This window comes from Poromitra crassiceps (genome assembly GCF_964638095.1).
Source record: "Poromitra crassiceps genome assembly, chromosome: 20".
Taxonomy (NCBI): Eukaryota; Metazoa; Chordata; class Actinopteri; order Beryciformes; family Melamphaidae; genus Poromitra; species Poromitra crassiceps.
The window spans coordinates 7628534-7644836 of record NC_139637.1 but is presented as its reverse complement, the minus strand read 5'-3'; the positions used below and the strand labels follow the sequence as shown (position 1 = coordinate 7644836).

At 46.4% G+C, this 16303-nt stretch overlaps 1 protein-coding gene across 1 annotated transcript in view; it reads left to right on the top strand.

Annotated features, from left to right (window-relative positions):
* The window catches only part of LOC310794544 (NLR family CARD domain-containing protein 3-like), a gene marked incomplete at its 5' end in the record, with an annotated part of 243770 nt that extends 228104 nt beyond the window's left edge, over positions 1-15666 (top strand). The window contains 2 exons of the mRNA XM_083656514.1: positions 1038-1197; positions 14914-15666. Coding sequence (XP_083512640.1) covers positions 1038-1197; positions 14914-15435 — 682 coding nt within the window. The 3' untranslated portion in view covers positions 15436-15666. The remainder of the gene's footprint in view (positions 1-1037; positions 1198-14913) is intronic.
* Positions 15667-16303: the final 637 nt, after the last annotated feature.

The window sequence follows — 16303 nt, the reverse complement described above, 5'->3', positions numbered from 1 at the left end:
AGGCGAAGCCGCGAAGTCCAATAATTTCTGATAATGGACACCTTGAAGTGCATTAATCCGCTTATACCATGGTCACTTGCCAAAGAAACAAAACAAGACCATTCATTTATATTTCCATGCATTTTGCAATCAAAATCTAGTTTTCATAACCTTGAATATGAGTTGAGAACTGGCGAGACAAAATAGTCCCCTCGGCTGCTCAAGATTAGGCTATCATTGGATAAAATGGCCGCTTAGTGCCTGCACCTGGCACAATTCTAGAGTCAAGCTAACTTTGACCGACTAATGTTTTTTCTAAACTTATAAAAGTGCCATATTAAGCGTTAACGGTGGTATAGAGCTCAAACGGCTCTGTCGTGGTCGTAATCCTGGCGCATTGATATGAACGGTGAACAGACCATTTAGCTAGGTGTACATTATCACTGTACATTATCACAAATTAATGGACACCTTGCAGCCAATCAGAATCGAGTATTCACCCAGACCATGGTATAATGCTTGTTAACATTCTGCTTGGTGGTTCAAAAAGTGGCCCCCGGGCAAAGCCAGTTGAGTATCCCGGCTTTAGCCCATAGCACACCAATCAAACATTCCCCAACAACTGCCAGCATTGTTGCTGTGCTTTAACCTGATCAACAGATGACCATTTACCTCCTGCTTTACATACAGATTACTATCAGCAGACAAACACCTGTGGGTGATTTTCTCTGTCCATGTATTTTTTAAACCAGGTGTGATACCAACATTTAGCCCTTCATAGCCCCTGTGAATGACTTTCCATGAGGGCATTTCATGCTTTCCTCTCTGAGCTGCCTCAGTTGTTGAAACCTGAAAAAGTAGAAAGGACTTCTAATATTCTGTCAGACAGTGAGTAGGGAACTCTCAAACTGCAGCACATAACCACAGAGCTGACCAGCCAACTGTATGAGGCAGTAACCGTTTTGCTAGAATTTGACGGCAGTATCACAACTAATTTCACAGTAGGCTACTAATCAAATCTGACATGGATTCATTTGTGTGTGTGTGTGTGTGTGCAGTTTGTCAGGCTGTCTGCTTACAGAGGAAGGCTGTGCTTCTCTGGCCTCAGCTCTGAGCTCCAACCCCTCCCATCTGAGAGAGCTGGACCTGAGCTACAATCATCCAGGAGGCCCAGGAGTGGAGCTGCTCTCTGCTGGACTGGAGGATCCACACTGGAGCCTGGACTCTCTCAGGTATATATTTAAAAAGCATCACCCTCCCCTATTTCCTCCAGTGACCCCTTCCATAAATAACGAACGGTCCCTATTATATGGAAAACCCTTCATAGGGAAGGTTTTGTTTCTGTCCTCAAATAGAATACTCTGGTCTGACTTTGTTTGCCCCACAGTGTGGACCATGGTGGAGTCCAGAGGTTGAAACCAGGAGTGAGGAAGTGTAAGTGTGTATCTCCTTAATAAATGCTCGACCGTCTGTCTGTATGTTCTCTGTTTATCACACATCTCGAGAGCCGTTCGTCCGATCGACTTCAAACTTGCCGAGTGTGTTTCTGAGACACTGAGAAAATGCAGTGTTGAATAGTGCAAATTAGACACATGACATGTTCAATATTAATACTTTTAGACAAGATTTTTACTATAAGCACCGCCCCACTGGGATGCGCTGGCGAGCAACCAGCGAGCCGGAAGCTGTGTGGCGCTGGCAGAGCTTAATAATATATGTGAAATTTGTGGACCTATAGGAGGTAAATCTGTGCATGGATTTTATTTTCTCCAGCGGATATCTTAAGGCTGCAACACACCACCAAAACTTCAAAAGACAAAGAATGCCGACTGTTGCATCACCTCACATCTCCTGTGTCATGGCCAAAAATGTGCACTTGAACACACTGCAAAGACAACAGTCAACTAGTATAGCACGTACGTTACTGTGACTGCATGAGACCATAGTCAAGTCAAGTTTGTTTGTATAGCCCTAATTCACAAGCATGTCTCAGAGGACATGTCTCAGAGAAAATATGTCTAGCTAATTCTAGCTGACACAACAGTAGCAATTACAGTAGTAAGGAAAACACATTGAACAATCATATGATAGAGAAATATAGAAAATATAGAAATATAGAATAGAAAGGGTGCCATGCTTTAGGGTAGAATGGGTGCTATGCTTTAGAATAGTGGGGGAGGAGAGTTCAGGAGAGGGAGGAGGTGGGGAGTGTGCAGGGGAGGGAGAGCAGGGGGAATGTGAGAGGAGAGAGCAGGAAAGTGATGAGGTCAATTTCCCACATGAATGGGAAATGTGGGGGAGGAGAGAGCCGGGAAGGGGAGGAGAGAGCAGTGAAGGGGAGGAGGTGGGAAAGGGAGAAAGAGGAGAGAGCAGAAGAGGGGAGGAGGGAGGGAGAGCGGGGGATGTGGGGGAGGAGAGAGCAGGGAAAGGGAGAAGGTTGGGAGGGAATGGGAAATGTGGGGGAGGAGAGAGCAGGGAAGGAGAGGTGTGGAAGGAGCAGGGGAAGGGGGAAAGAGAAAGATGATGGGTGCCATGGTATAGAATAGAATGGGTGCCATGCTTTAGAATAGTGGGGGAGGATAGTTCAGGAAAGGGAGGAGGTGGGGAGGGAGAGCAGGGAGAGTATGAGAGAGTATGAGGAGAGAACAGGAAAAGGAGGGGATGCCATGCTTTAGAGTAGAATGAGTGGCATGCTTTAGAGTGTGAGAAAGGAGAGAGCAGGAAAAGGGGGGAGCAAATCAGACAATCTGACTACTCTAGCCATTAACCAGAACTAACTAGAACACAGGGAATCTAGCTAATCTACAGCCTAGTCTGCCCTGTCCTATTCTGCTCTAGTCTGATTTTAGCCTGAACACTATAACAGGTCTACAGCCTACAGTTAGGCTGTAGCTAATCTATCGCCTAACCTAAGCTATTCTAACCTACCGGCATCCCTCTACCAGTGATGGAGAGCACCGATGCCCCCCACCCCGGCCCCCGCCCCCACACACATAAGGCGTGGGAGAGAAGGCCAGGCCGGGACACATGGATTGCCTCAGTGACTTGTTGGCTGAGGAGGAACCTTGTGAGGGCCGATGTACTGTAGGGGCCCAACTATGGACCCCCTCTGGGGACCCCCCTCCGGGACAGGCTGAGAAGATGCCGGGCTAACCATTTACAGAGTTTCACATTATAGAAATAGAATTTACAAAAGAACAGAAAATTGAAAATGTAAATAGGAGTCCAACAAAAGCAATATGAAAATGTAGTCTTTAAATGATCCTAAGATCAGGGAAGAAAGTTGAAAGTGTAAAAAGGTAGATTCCAAAAAGAAATAGAAAATTTAGTCTTTAAGTGTTAGTAAGTTCAGGGAATACTAGGTAATTAGCGAGGTGAAAAAGGGGAAAATGATCAGGAGTTCCACGAGGGTGATCTGAGGGATCCATGAGTCCGCATTGGTGGCATCGACCGAGATGAGAGGAGGGGAGGATAGGGGTCGGTGGTGATGATGAGGCCGGGGAAGGGGGGAGGCGAAGGAGGAGTGGGTAGATGGGCCAGAGTGACGACAGGTGGCCAGGACGATGACGATCGGATCGAGGGCTGCGGTGGCGGTCGACGGGCGGGCGGGGGTGCAAGTCAGGCCAGTGAAGGACACCTGAGGAGGAGAGAGAGAAGAGGGGAGAGCCAGTACGAAGGAATCTGCGCAGAGGTGGAACTAAGTTTGGCAGCTAATAATTTCCTGCCTATACTGCTGGGACAACTGATACTATACTACAAAATCAAGTCTAGATTTATACTGATACTGCTGGCTTGAGAGAGCCCGCTCAGCAGTTCAGGACTAAGTTTATTCAGCGGATATTAGACAGAGTTTCACATTATAGAAATAGAATTTACAAAAGAACAGAAAATTGAAAATGTAAATAGGAGTCCAACAAAAGCAATATGAAAATGTAGTCTTTAAATGATCCTAAGATCAGGGAAGAAAGTTGAAAGTGTAAAAAGGTAGATTCCAAAAAGAAATAGAAAATTTAGTCTTTAAGTGTTAGTAAGTTCAGGGAATACTAGGTAATTAGCGAGGTGAAAAAGGGGAAAATGATCAGGAGTTCCACGAGGGTGATCTGAGGGATCCATGAGTCCGCATTGGTGGCATCGACCGAGATGAGAGGAGGGGAGGATAGGGGTCGGTGGTGATGATGAGGCCGGGGAAGGGGGGAGGCGAAGGAGGAGTGGGTAGATGGGCCAGAGTGACGACAGGTGGCCAGGACGATGACGATCGGATCGAGGGCTGCGGTGGCGGTCGACGGGCGGGCGGGGGTGCAAGTCAGGCCAGTGAAGGACACCTGAGGAGGAGAGAGAGAAGAGGGGAGAGCCAGTACGAAGGAATCTGCGCAGAGGTGGAACTAAGTTTGGCAGCTAATAATTTCCTGCCTATACTGCTGGGACAACTGATACTATACTACAAAATCAAGTCTAGATTTATACTGATACTGCTGGCTTGAGACAGCCCGCTCAGCAGTTCAGGACTAAGTTTATTCAGCGGATATTAGATATTCTGTCCATACTACTAGGATGACTAATACTATACTGCTAATTCAGGTCTAGGTAGTCTAGGTCTAAGTTTATACTGATACTGCTGGCTTGAGATAGCCCGCTCAGCAGTTCAGGACTAAGTTTATTCACCAGCTATTAGTTTTTCTATCTAAGCTACTGGGTCGACTGATGCCATATTATTAAATTAGGTCTAAGTCTAAGTTTATACTGATATTGCTGGCTTGAGACAGCCCGCTCAGCAATTCAGGATTATATATACTCAACAGCTAATAAATGTTTCCAGAGAATGACACCATCAAACACAACCATATGATTGGGAAAATAAATGGGTTTTGAGTGTAGTTTTGAAGATTTCAATAGAGCCAGCTTCCCTAACTGACCATAGGACTGTGCAGATAAACCAGATACATGAAACAAAGCAGTGTTTGCCAATATCTGATAAAAAATAGTTGCAAATGGCCCTGCTGTTGTCAGGCCTTGCCTGGTCTTTTGCTTGTGAAAGAAGAAAGGAAGAAGTAGATGCGTAAATATAAGGAGAAACTGCACTAAATGTGTCCTATCACAGGCTCAAAGGGCTTTCCTGAAGCCCATGCTGTTGTGAACATTTCGAGTGACATCACTGATGATATTACTCAGGCCCACCTACTTAGCCATCACCACTGAGTGACATCATAGTTGTCATAACCAGCTTTTGTCCTATATCACTTGAAAGTTGCTCATTAAATAGACTCCTCGGACATAATAAACTTAACGACCTGATCTGTCAGAGGACCTATCGAGGACTGTTCTGCTTCTTTTACAACAGCGCCTCCAGTCATTATGTTGCAGTGGAACAAACTGTTAGGCTTTGGTTCTTATCAATGTAAGCTCTTTGGCACAAATGGTGATGAGTGTTGTTACAGCGTGTGCACATGTACGTTTTCATAGAACATAAAAGGTGAAACAGGGAGGAGAAACTGACAGGAGGGGAGCTTTAAAACCCCCATCAGTAACTTTTTCACATTAATATAACAGCTTTTTAGTCATTGAAGATGGTCCAGTGTATTCTAAGAGGGAGAATGTCGCTTCCATTGGTCACACAGCGCCCTCCAAAGGCCTCTCCTGGCACTAAGCATTTTGTGCCTGCGTCCCGTAGACAGCATGAGCGGCATACCGCGCATGCGCTGTACAGCGGAAGCGCTGTGTTCAGTGCGGATTTGATACGAAAATGACGTTTCATGTAACTATGGATTATTATTTCATGTGGTGAGTACCCAATGTCACATGTACATAGAGCTTTCTGGTGCTGTGTTTTGTTGACTTTGAATGGCGATACTGATACAGACTATTGCACCCAGAGGGCGCAGTTTCCCCAATAGGAAAACTTGGAAAAGTTGCTGAATGGGGCTTTAAAGTTGAGCTGAACCCAAAAATGACTTTTCTTTTCTTTTAGTTCAAATACCTGGGTATGCAGTGCACCTATGTATGCCAAAAAAAATCACAAAAATCTAATTTCTTTAGTTTGTCACACTTTTTCACATCAAAAGTTAATTTTTCAAGATTTCATTCATAACAGTAATCTAAAGTTTGCTGAAGTTACATAGTAGATTCAAGATTCAAGATTTTTATTGTCACTCCATGGTACAAGTATCACGTCTGAAATTCTTGTGCTGTGGACTCCGTTTACAACATAGTACAAATGTAACAGTTTTGTGAGTGCAAAAACAACAAGAGACACAACAAGCAATAAGGCAGTATAGTGATAAGACAAGTCAGAGACAGTGGCATATTCACTGCACATAGGTGCACATGTCCTGTGCATACTTTAGCCGTGCTTACATTTTAAATTCGGCGTATTTGACATATAGGTGCAAATAGCATATTCCTTATTAAACATACAATTAAACTCTGCGTTTTAAATTCGGCGTATTTGACATACAGGTGCAAATAGCATATTCCTTATTAAACATACAATTAAACATTAGACATACGTAATGGTAGCAGCTACGGTACGGTACAGTACGGCTACTGCACTATTTGTGTACTATACTATACAATAGTACTATACAATTTCTACCCCATTTCCCCAATCATATCACGACATGGCAGCTGTCAATCAAATCTTCATTTCAGGATAATTTTCTCTTCTAAATGAAGGAGAAAATGGTGCCTAGTGCCTGTCATCTGGCAGAATTCCTATCCCATAAACTAACTACTAACTTGGCCATTTGTATGTTGATATACACAATAAAGAAAACGGTTATGCCTAAGAATGCAAAGAAATGTAACTGGCTCGTTAAAACTCGCATTCCAGGAATATTGTATTTACCACAATAATGGCGTTAATGGCGCGTGCCTGAGAGCCTGGTTGTCAGGGGTCGCACCTCGGAGATTCCAGGCCGACGGGCTGCACTCTCCGCTCTGGCAGCTGGCTGCCTGCGGCTCGCTGAGCTCCACTCAACCACTAAACCTCGCGTCACCAGGCTCTTCCCGAGGAGAGCGCCACAACATGCTGAATCCCACTCGATTTGGGGGTGGAACATGCCAGGATTGGCCAAAGCCCAATCCAGTCCCCATAATTGTCAAATAAAATCATCGACATGCTACTATGACCCGCCTCTCAACCTGTCATCTCAGACAAGTTATGTTTTCAGTCTGAAACGGACTCTGACCCACGCGCCACTTGGGCTCCGAACGGGTTCGGGTTTAAGAGTCAGAGTCAGTCAGTTTATTTACCATTTGCAGTTGAAACTACATTGGAGTCATGACAACATAAAAGAGCATATAAAAAGACAATTCTACAACAGCATGAGTGAATACTGGATTCTGATTGGCTAGCAACAGTGGTAAATAGGCCAACAATCTACAGTTCGGCTCCAACCGCAGTATCACTCCGCTCCCTGATGAATGAAGAACACCTGTGCTGACTCCGCCCACTGTTAGCCTGTTAGTCTACAAATATCTAACAAGGAAATGTCCGATTTCGTAGTAACGTTTGATTTACTGGGTGGATTGAGTTTTGAGCAGTGGTTAGATGAAGATGAAGGTGAAGTGAACAAAGAACGACATGGTGAAATTGGGGAGAGAGAACTGGCTGAGCTTGAGTTGTCACGGAGTGAACCTGGGACTGTCAATGGAACTATATTCTGTGGCGGAAGGATAAATGTATTCTGAAACCAGTAATGATTGTAAATAAATGAATTGAATGTTACAATTGTGTATTTTTTATATTATGTGGTAGCTATTGTAGAAAAGAAATTTACCACTCGAGGAAGGGGGTTGTGGCCACATTTACCACTGGTACAGGGTTGTGGCACGAGGCGAAGCCACAACCCCCTTCCTCTCGTGGTAAATTTCTTAAACAATACAAAAGTTTAAAAAGTAAGTAAGGTAAAATAAGAGAATAAAACAATAAAATGAGACAGGTACATCTGTGGATAAAGGCCCAAGTCATCCAGCTCACTTTAAAAGTGCAGGAATAAAGTGCACTCAATAATCCAGCGATAAAAGTTAACAAGGATCTGGCTGTTGTGGGTGAACTCCTTAAGTCTTCTTAAGAAGAAAATACGTTGCTGAGACTTTTTAACACATTCACTGCCAGCCTTTTTTTTTTTTACTGTAGGTAGGTTCTGCCAGAGGGTTTTTTTGAGGATTCTGGCTCATTTTACAAGAGCCGAGGATTATTTTCTGCTTGGACTTTGTGAACACAAAGTTCACAAAAGTACTAATAGAATGTGTGCTTTCTCTGTCTAAAAGAGTTAGTTTGTAGAGTTAGTAGTTATGTAGATATTAGCCGTTGAGTACAGCATGGTTTCAGCGTCTGAGACTGAAAGCTGAGATAATCGCAGTTTTGTGAAATTCAATCAAACAGTCAGAACAGTCACTTTAACCATTTATTTTTGGCATCAGTAAGAGATCAGACATCTAAACAATATAGTTCTGAACGCCCTCTCCTTCAAACTCCTCCCTCCGTGGGCGTGTCTGGTGGCTTTCAACAGCGTTTGTCACAAGCGAGTGTTCTGCTGCTGCTGCTGCTGCTGCTGCTGCGAGTTTGAGCAGCCTCCCTCCCTGGCAGCGAGTGTGGATAGGGCTCACTCGTTTCTTGGGTTTGAGAGCTTTGATGAAGCTTTGTGCGATTCTAGGCTTTATGCTGCGTGTTTCAAAGTGTGTTTTCCACCCAGTCTATTTTTGGAATCCCCCACCGCCAGCTCCCAGCGCGATAATGCGCCAAAGTGAAAGCGCCAATCCATTTTACAGTAGAGAATGGTTTCCTCGCGCGTTCCCCTACAGTTTTGGGTCTGCTTTTTCTAGTGTGGAGAGCACTGTCGCCACTTAGTGGGTCCGTGGAATGGGTTGTACACGTTCGCTGGGTCCAATATTTTTATAGGAGACGTGGGGAGCGTTGATCCACGTCCCACCGTCAAATTTTTTTTTTTTTTTTTTAAGCCGAGATATCTCGTCATTGGCAGTGAACGTGTTAACAATCGCTTTGGTATTTGAGTGCCAGCTAAGATCATCCGAAATAGTGACACCAAGAAATGTGATACTTTTTACCATCTCAACCTCTGTACCATTGATTATTATAGGATGGTGAGGTGCCTTTGTACGGCGGAAGTCGACGACGAGCTCCTTTGTCTTGGAGGCATTAAGAATGAGGTTGTTGGCCTCGCTCCACCTGACAAGTTCTTCAACCTCAGATCTGTAGTTAGACTCGTCATTTGAGCTAATGAGCCCAATGACAGAGTGGTGTCATCCGCGTATTTAATGATCAGTTTGTTGAGGGTAGTGAGCGATACAGTCATGGGTAAAAAGAGTAAACAAGAAAGAGCTAAGAATGCATCCTTGCGGCGAGCCAGTGCTCAGAACAAGTATATCAGACAGATTATTTCTGATCCTGACTCTTTGAGGCCTCATGATTAAAAAGCTAAAAATCCATTCACAAAGAGCATCACACAGACCAAGATTTAGCAGTTTACGGATCAGAAGTGAGGAAATGATCGTATTAAAAGCAGAGCTATAGTCTATGAAAAGCATTCTGACATAAGCTTTACTTTTATCCAGATGTTCATATACAGAGTTCAAAGCTATAGAGACTGCATCCTCAACTGATCTGTTTTTCCTATAAGCAAACTGCCAAGGATCGAGAGTAGAAGGAATCTGACATTTAATGTAGTCCAGCACTAAACGCTCCAGACATTTCATAAACACTGATGTTAGTGCAATGGGTCTGTAATCATTGTGACATGTGACAGGAGATTTCTTTGGGACTGGGACTACAATGGACTCCTTGAAACTTTTTGGAACAATGCGACGCTGCAGTGACATATTCAAAATATCTGTCAGCACAGGGGCAAGCTGCTCAGAGCAGGACCTGGCAACTCGGGGAGGAATGCCGTCCGGTCCAGCGGCCTTCCCCACCTTGGTCCTGGACAGAACCTTTCGAACCTCGTGTTCAGATACAGTTAGCCCAGACAGCACCACAGACACACTGTCAACCCCTATAGGAATAGTATAGGGATATTAACACCCTCAGGTCACAGACACACTGTCAACCCCTATAGGAATATTATAGAGATATTAACACCCTCAGGTCACAGACACACTGTCAACCCCTATAGGAATATTATAGGGATATTAACACCCTCAGGTCACAGACACACTGTCAACCCCTATAGGAATAGTATAGGGACATTAACACCCTGAGGTCTAAGGGTATTTTTTTGGCACTGAACGTCACCAAAGTGACATCGGGCGATGTCACTTTCGTGACACAAAACTAAATCAAATCGTGACTGACAGACACCACACGCCCGCCCATCCATCTAGGCAATTTTATTATAGGATATATAACATACTTGATTATTAGGCCACTATGCTGCCTTCAAATCTAGTTTGCTGGTATTATGCTGTGTGTGTGTGTGTGTGTGTGTGTGTGTGCGTGCGTGTGTGTGTGTGTGTTTGCTGGTATTATGCTGTGTGTGTGTGTGTTTGCTGGTATTATGCTGTGTGTGTGTGTGTGTGTGTGTGTTTGCTGGTATTATGCTGTGTGTGTGTGTGTGTGTGTGTGTGTGTGTGTGTGTGCGTGCGTGTGTGCGCGCGTGTGTGTGTGTGTGTAAGGTATCGGTAGGTGGCACTATGCCGAATTGCATGAAATCCGGCACTGAAATCCGTGAGGTCCCCCTCAGCGCATTACCAGAGTGTGAAGTCGATCCGCCGAATGGTTCTCGAGATAAACAAAATTGGTGTTGCCAGTAGGTGGCGCTATGCCAATTGCACGAAATTCAGCACTGCACTCTATCAGGTCCCCCTAAGCCAGGGGCACTCAATTAAAATTCTAAGAGGTCCAGATAGAGAAAATGTCCTCAAGCGAAGGTCCGGAACATTGAGCTTGCGTTATGATTCAGTGCCATTTAACTTAGGCTACTTCAATGATTGCAGTAGCCTAATGGTACAACGTCTGTATGTAGTCAATGACTGACTGTTAAATCAAAATAAACATCAATAATGTTTATTTACAGTTTTCATATTTAACTGGATTAATTATAAATAACTAGCCTATACTAATAATAAATACATGTTCTTTTCTCATTTCAAGTAAAATAATGGCTGCATTTAGAAATAACACAACAGAGTGCTTTGGGAAAATTTGCATCTTAAAATAAAGTGCTTTAATTTTAGAAAAATAAGTTCCCCCTTTTCTTCCTTTTCTTAACTCCATTTCACATTTTATCAGTCAGGCTCTCAGCCAACAAACCTCCTTTTCTCTTGATAGAAGTGAGCTCCCACTCTGTTTGTCTGTGCCTGCCTGCCTGCCTGCCTGTCTGTCTGTCTTTCTATCTATCGGTCGCTCGCAATGCAAACTTTGCATGCCGTTGGGCAGTGAATGTGTGTGCGCCCTGGATTTGAGTGTGTGTGTGTGTGCTCATGTGTGGCGCTTCCATAGACAGCTGGTCAGGATCGCATCACACTTCACGAGACATACTGGTTTTGAACTGCTCGTCAGACCAATGAATGAACATGAGTCTGCCTGCTCTGGATTAAAACTAAAGCTTTGTTTTCGCGGTCTACTCGTTTCTTTTGAGCACGCGATGTGAAATACTTATCTCGCATTTCTCCGAGTCTCGCCTCTCCTACGTCCGTGTGTCAACTCTCCCGCAGCAGCAGCAGGCAGAATCGATTCGCTTGTTGATTGGCTGAGTAGCATCACGTGTGATGATTTACAGCGCATGCATTGGTCTGTGAGCTTCCTGACAGATAAACCAGTACCGTAAAGGCTAGAAAAGCATGTGCCGGTTAAAATAGAAATGCTCCGTGAAAATGTAACTATTCAGTGATTTGTAGGTTGTAGGGCTCGGTCCGGATAGGACGGCGTCTGGGTCCGGATGTGGACCGGAGTCCGGACTTTGAGGATCGCTGCCCTAAGCCACACATGGGCGAAATACGGCCCACGAATGCGGTGTGGCCCACGATGGAATTGCATTTTTTTTTTTTTTTTTCTTTTTTTTTTTACAGTGCACCTGAACACAACATACAAGATACCCGCTGAATAAGTGTCCAAATGTTCATGTCATTCTGGCCAATACTCCACTTCTGTTATAACAGTTCATTTCTAGCGGGCCTGGGGCCACATTTGACCCCCAAAAACTCAATAAAAGGCAGAATTATGTTAATAAATCTCATCTGCTACAGCCATTGGATTTGTATCACTATTATATCCGGAGATTAACAAGAAATTACCAATCACAACAGGAGAGAGGGTTAAAAATAGGAAGACTCCCGTGAAAATCAGGAGTGTTGGCAAGTATGATCTCCAATATGTGGCCCTTCACTTACTTGATGTAAGCCAGTATGGCCCTCAGGAAAAAGAATGTTGCCCACCCCTGGTCTAAGCGCTCTCCCCAAGTTTGAAGTTGATCGGACTAACGGTTATCGAGATAAAGCGCTTTCTGTGTTTGCCAGTAGGTGGTGCTATGCCGAATAGCATGAAACTTGGCGTAAGGTGTGTGTGTGGGGGGGTAAGGTGTGTGTGTGTGTGGGGGGGGAGGTGTGTGTGTGTGTGGGGGGGGGGAGGTGTCTGTGTGTGTGTGTGGGGGGGGGGTGAGGTGTGTGTGTGTGTGTGGGGGGGGGTGAGGTGTCTGTGTGTGTGTGTGTGTGTGTGGGGGGGGGGTGAGGTGTCTGTGTGTGTGGGGGGGTGAGGTGTCTGTGTGTGTGTGTGGGGGGGGGGGGGTGAGGTGTCTGTGTGTGTGTGTGTGTGGGGGGGGGGGGTGAGGTGTCTGTGTGTGTGTGGGGGGGGTGAGGTGTGTGTGGGGGGGGTGAGGTGTGTGTGTGGGGGGGGGGTGAGGTGTCTGTGTGTGTGTGTGGGGGGGGGGGTGAGGTGTCTGTGTGTGTGTGTGTGTGGGGGGGGGGGGGTGAGGTGTCTGTGTGTGGGGGGGTGAGGTGTCTGTGTGTGTGGGGGGGGGTGAGGTGAGGTGTCTGTGTATGTGGGGGGGGGTGAGGTGTCTGTGTGTGTGTGTGGGGGGGGGTGTCTGTGTGTGTGGGGAGGTGAGGTGTCTGTGTATGTGGGGGGGGGGGGCTGAGGTGTGTGTGGGGGGAGGTGAGGTGTCTGTGTGTGTGGGGGGGTGAGGTCTCTGTGTGTGGGGGGTGAGGTGTGTGTGTGTGTGTGTATGTGGGGGGGGGGGGGGTGAGGTGTCTGTGTGTGTGGGGGGTGAGGTGTGTGTGTGTGGGGGGGTGAGGTGTCTGTGTGTGTGGGGGGTGAGGTGTGTGTGTGGGGGGGGGTGAGGTGAGGTGTGTGTGTGTGGGGGGGGGTGAGGTGTCTGTGTATGTGGGGGGTGAGGTGAGGTGTGTGTGTGTATGTGGGGGGGGTGAGGTGTCTGTGTATGTGGGGGGGTGAGGTGAGGTGTGTGTGTGTGTGTGTGTGTGTGTGTGTATGTGGGGGGGGGTGAGGTGTCTGTGTATGTGGGGGGGTGAGGTGAGGTGTGTGTGTGTATGTGGGGGGGTGAGGTGTCTGTGTAGGTGGGGGGGTGAGGTGAGGTGTGTGTGTGTGTGTGTGTATGTGGGGGGGGTGAGGTGTCTGTGTATGTGGTGAGGTGAGGTGTGTGTGTGTGTGTGTGTGTGTGTATGTGGGGGGGGTGAGGTGTCTGTGTATGTGGGGGCGGTGAGGTGAGGTGTGTGTGTGTGTGTGTGGGGGGGTAAGGTGTGTGTGTGTGTGTGGGGGGGAGGTGTGTGTGTGTGGGGGGGGGGGGTGAGGTGTCTGTGTGTGTGTGTGGGGGGGGGGGGTGAGGTGTGTGTGTGTGTGTGGGGGGGGGGGGGGTGAGGTGTCTGTGTGTGTGTGTGTGGGGGGGGGGTGAGGTGTCTGTGTGTGTGGGGGGGGTGAGGTGTCTGTGTGTGTGTGTGTGTATGTGTGTGGGGGGGTGAGGTGTCTGTGTGTGTGTGTGTGGGGGGGGTGAGGTGTCTGTGTGTGTGTGGGGGGGGGGTGAGGTGTCTGTGTGTGTGTGGGGGGGGGGGGTGAGGTGTCTGTGTGTGTGTGTGTGTGTGGGGGGGGGGGGTGAGGTGTCTGTGTGTGTGTGTGGGGGGGGGGGGTGAGGTGTCTGTATGTGGGGGGGGGTGAGGTGTGTGTGTGTGTGTGTGTGTGTGTGTGTGTGTGTGTGTATGTGGGGGGGGGGTGAGGTGTCTGTGTATGTGGGGGGGTGAGGTGAGGTGTGTGTGTGTATGTGGGGGGGGGTGAGGTGTCTGTGTATGTGGGGGGGGGGCTGAGGTGTGTGTGTGTATGTGGGGAGGTGAGGTGTCTGTGTGTGTGTATGTGGGGGGGGGGGTGTGTATGTATGTGTGGGGGGTGAGGTGAGGTGTGTGTGTGTGGGAGGGGGGGGGGCTGAGGTGAGGTGTCTGTGTGTGTGGGGGGGTGAGGTGTGTGTGTGTGTGTGGGGGGTGAGGTGTGTGTGTATGTGGGGGGGGGGGGGTGAGGTGTGTGTGTGTGTGTGTGTGTGTGTGTGTGTGTGTGTGTGTGTGTGTGTGTGTGTGTGTGTGTGTGTGTGTGTGTGTCCTACTCTGGTATCAACATGAGAAAAGGCAGATTGAAGTAGAGTTTGGACTTGAACATGTTTGACTATATAAATGATATCAATGGTGTTAAAAGCAGTGTTATGCTTTGACAGAGACATCAGAATAGCCTCCTTTGTTTCAGCTAAATAAAGTATTAAACAGTCAACTGCTGACATGGAAAGTCCCTCACAGCAGCTTGTGACATCTCTTCATTCAGTCCTGCTGTGAATGAAGATGATGGCTGATAGAATGTGTCACCATGAAAGTGTGAAGAAATTAAAGGTCAAAGTGTTCATAAATCAACAGATAATAAACAGCTCTATTAGAATCAAAAGAGTTTCTGTATTGAGTCTTGTTCTCTCATCAGATGCCTGTAAACTCACACTGGACCCAAACACAGCAGAGAGACACCTCCTCCTGTCTGAAGACAACAGAAAGGTGACGTATGTGATGAGGGAGCAGCCATATCCTGATCACACAGAGAGATTTGACAGCAGGCAACAGCTGCTGTGTAGAGATGGTTTGACTGGTCGCTGTTATTGGGAGGTGAAGAGGGAAGGAGATGTTGATATAGGAGTGACTTACAGAGGAATCAGCAGGAGAGGACAGGGTGGTGACAGCTTGCTTGGAGGGAATGAAAAGTCCTGGAGTCTGTGGTGCTATGATGATGGTTACAGAGCCTGGCACAATAAAAGAGACACAGACATACCTCACCCCTCCTCTCTCTCTAACAGAGTCGCAGTGTATCTTGACTGGCCTGCTGGCTCTCTGTCCTTCTACAACGTTTCCTCTGACAAACTGATTCATCTCCACACGTTCAACTGCACCTTCACTGAACCTCTGTACCCTGGGTTCTATCTGGATTATGCTGTCGGTTCTTATGGTACCTCAGTGTCTCTGTGTTAGATAGAGGAGTGAGATAAACACACTGTGACCAAACACAGCTGCTGACATGATGCTTCACTCTGTACAGGATCACACACACACACACACACACACACACACACACACACACACACACACACACACACACACACACACACACACACACACACACACACACACAGTCTGTTGTTGATGATTGACAGGTTAAAATCTCTTTCTTTTGGACCTTTGTTATGTTTGTATTTTATTCATGTCACCAAACTAAACATCTCTCATGTTTCCAACAATTTAAGGTTAAATTCACATTGTTTGATCGTGTTGGTTTCAAACATTTTATTCTATACTTTTTATATAACTTTGACTTTTTAATAACTTTGACTTAACATGTGATTACAATGTTCCTCAAATCAAATCATATCTTGTTGATATGAGGTCATGAAGAGATGAGTGTGTAGTCTGCATATAAGTATCAACATCTGCCATTAAACAAATCTGACCCATTCTGCTTATTTCACTATTATTTAATACAAAATGTGTGTGTGCGTGCGCGCGCGTGCGTGTGTGTGCAGCTGTGGCTGAAATCATCCTGATTCATTTGCTGATTGTTGTGGTAAAAACTGTGAGTTTGATGATTTGAGGAGTCAAATGATTTCAGTTAACTTCCAACATGTTGCCACAGCACAGCTGAGCCTCTACACCTCATCTCAAACTGTTTCATATCAAGATTAGAGACACATTTACAAGGTTTTGCAATGCGTCCATTCTTCTGTCTAGCGCTTGATATTCACGTGTGTGGTTGTTGATTGGTCAGAAGTGACCCACGTGGACACAACCCGCATTCTGATAGGCTGTTGACACCCCCCACCCCCCGCAATATGCGCAAAAGTGG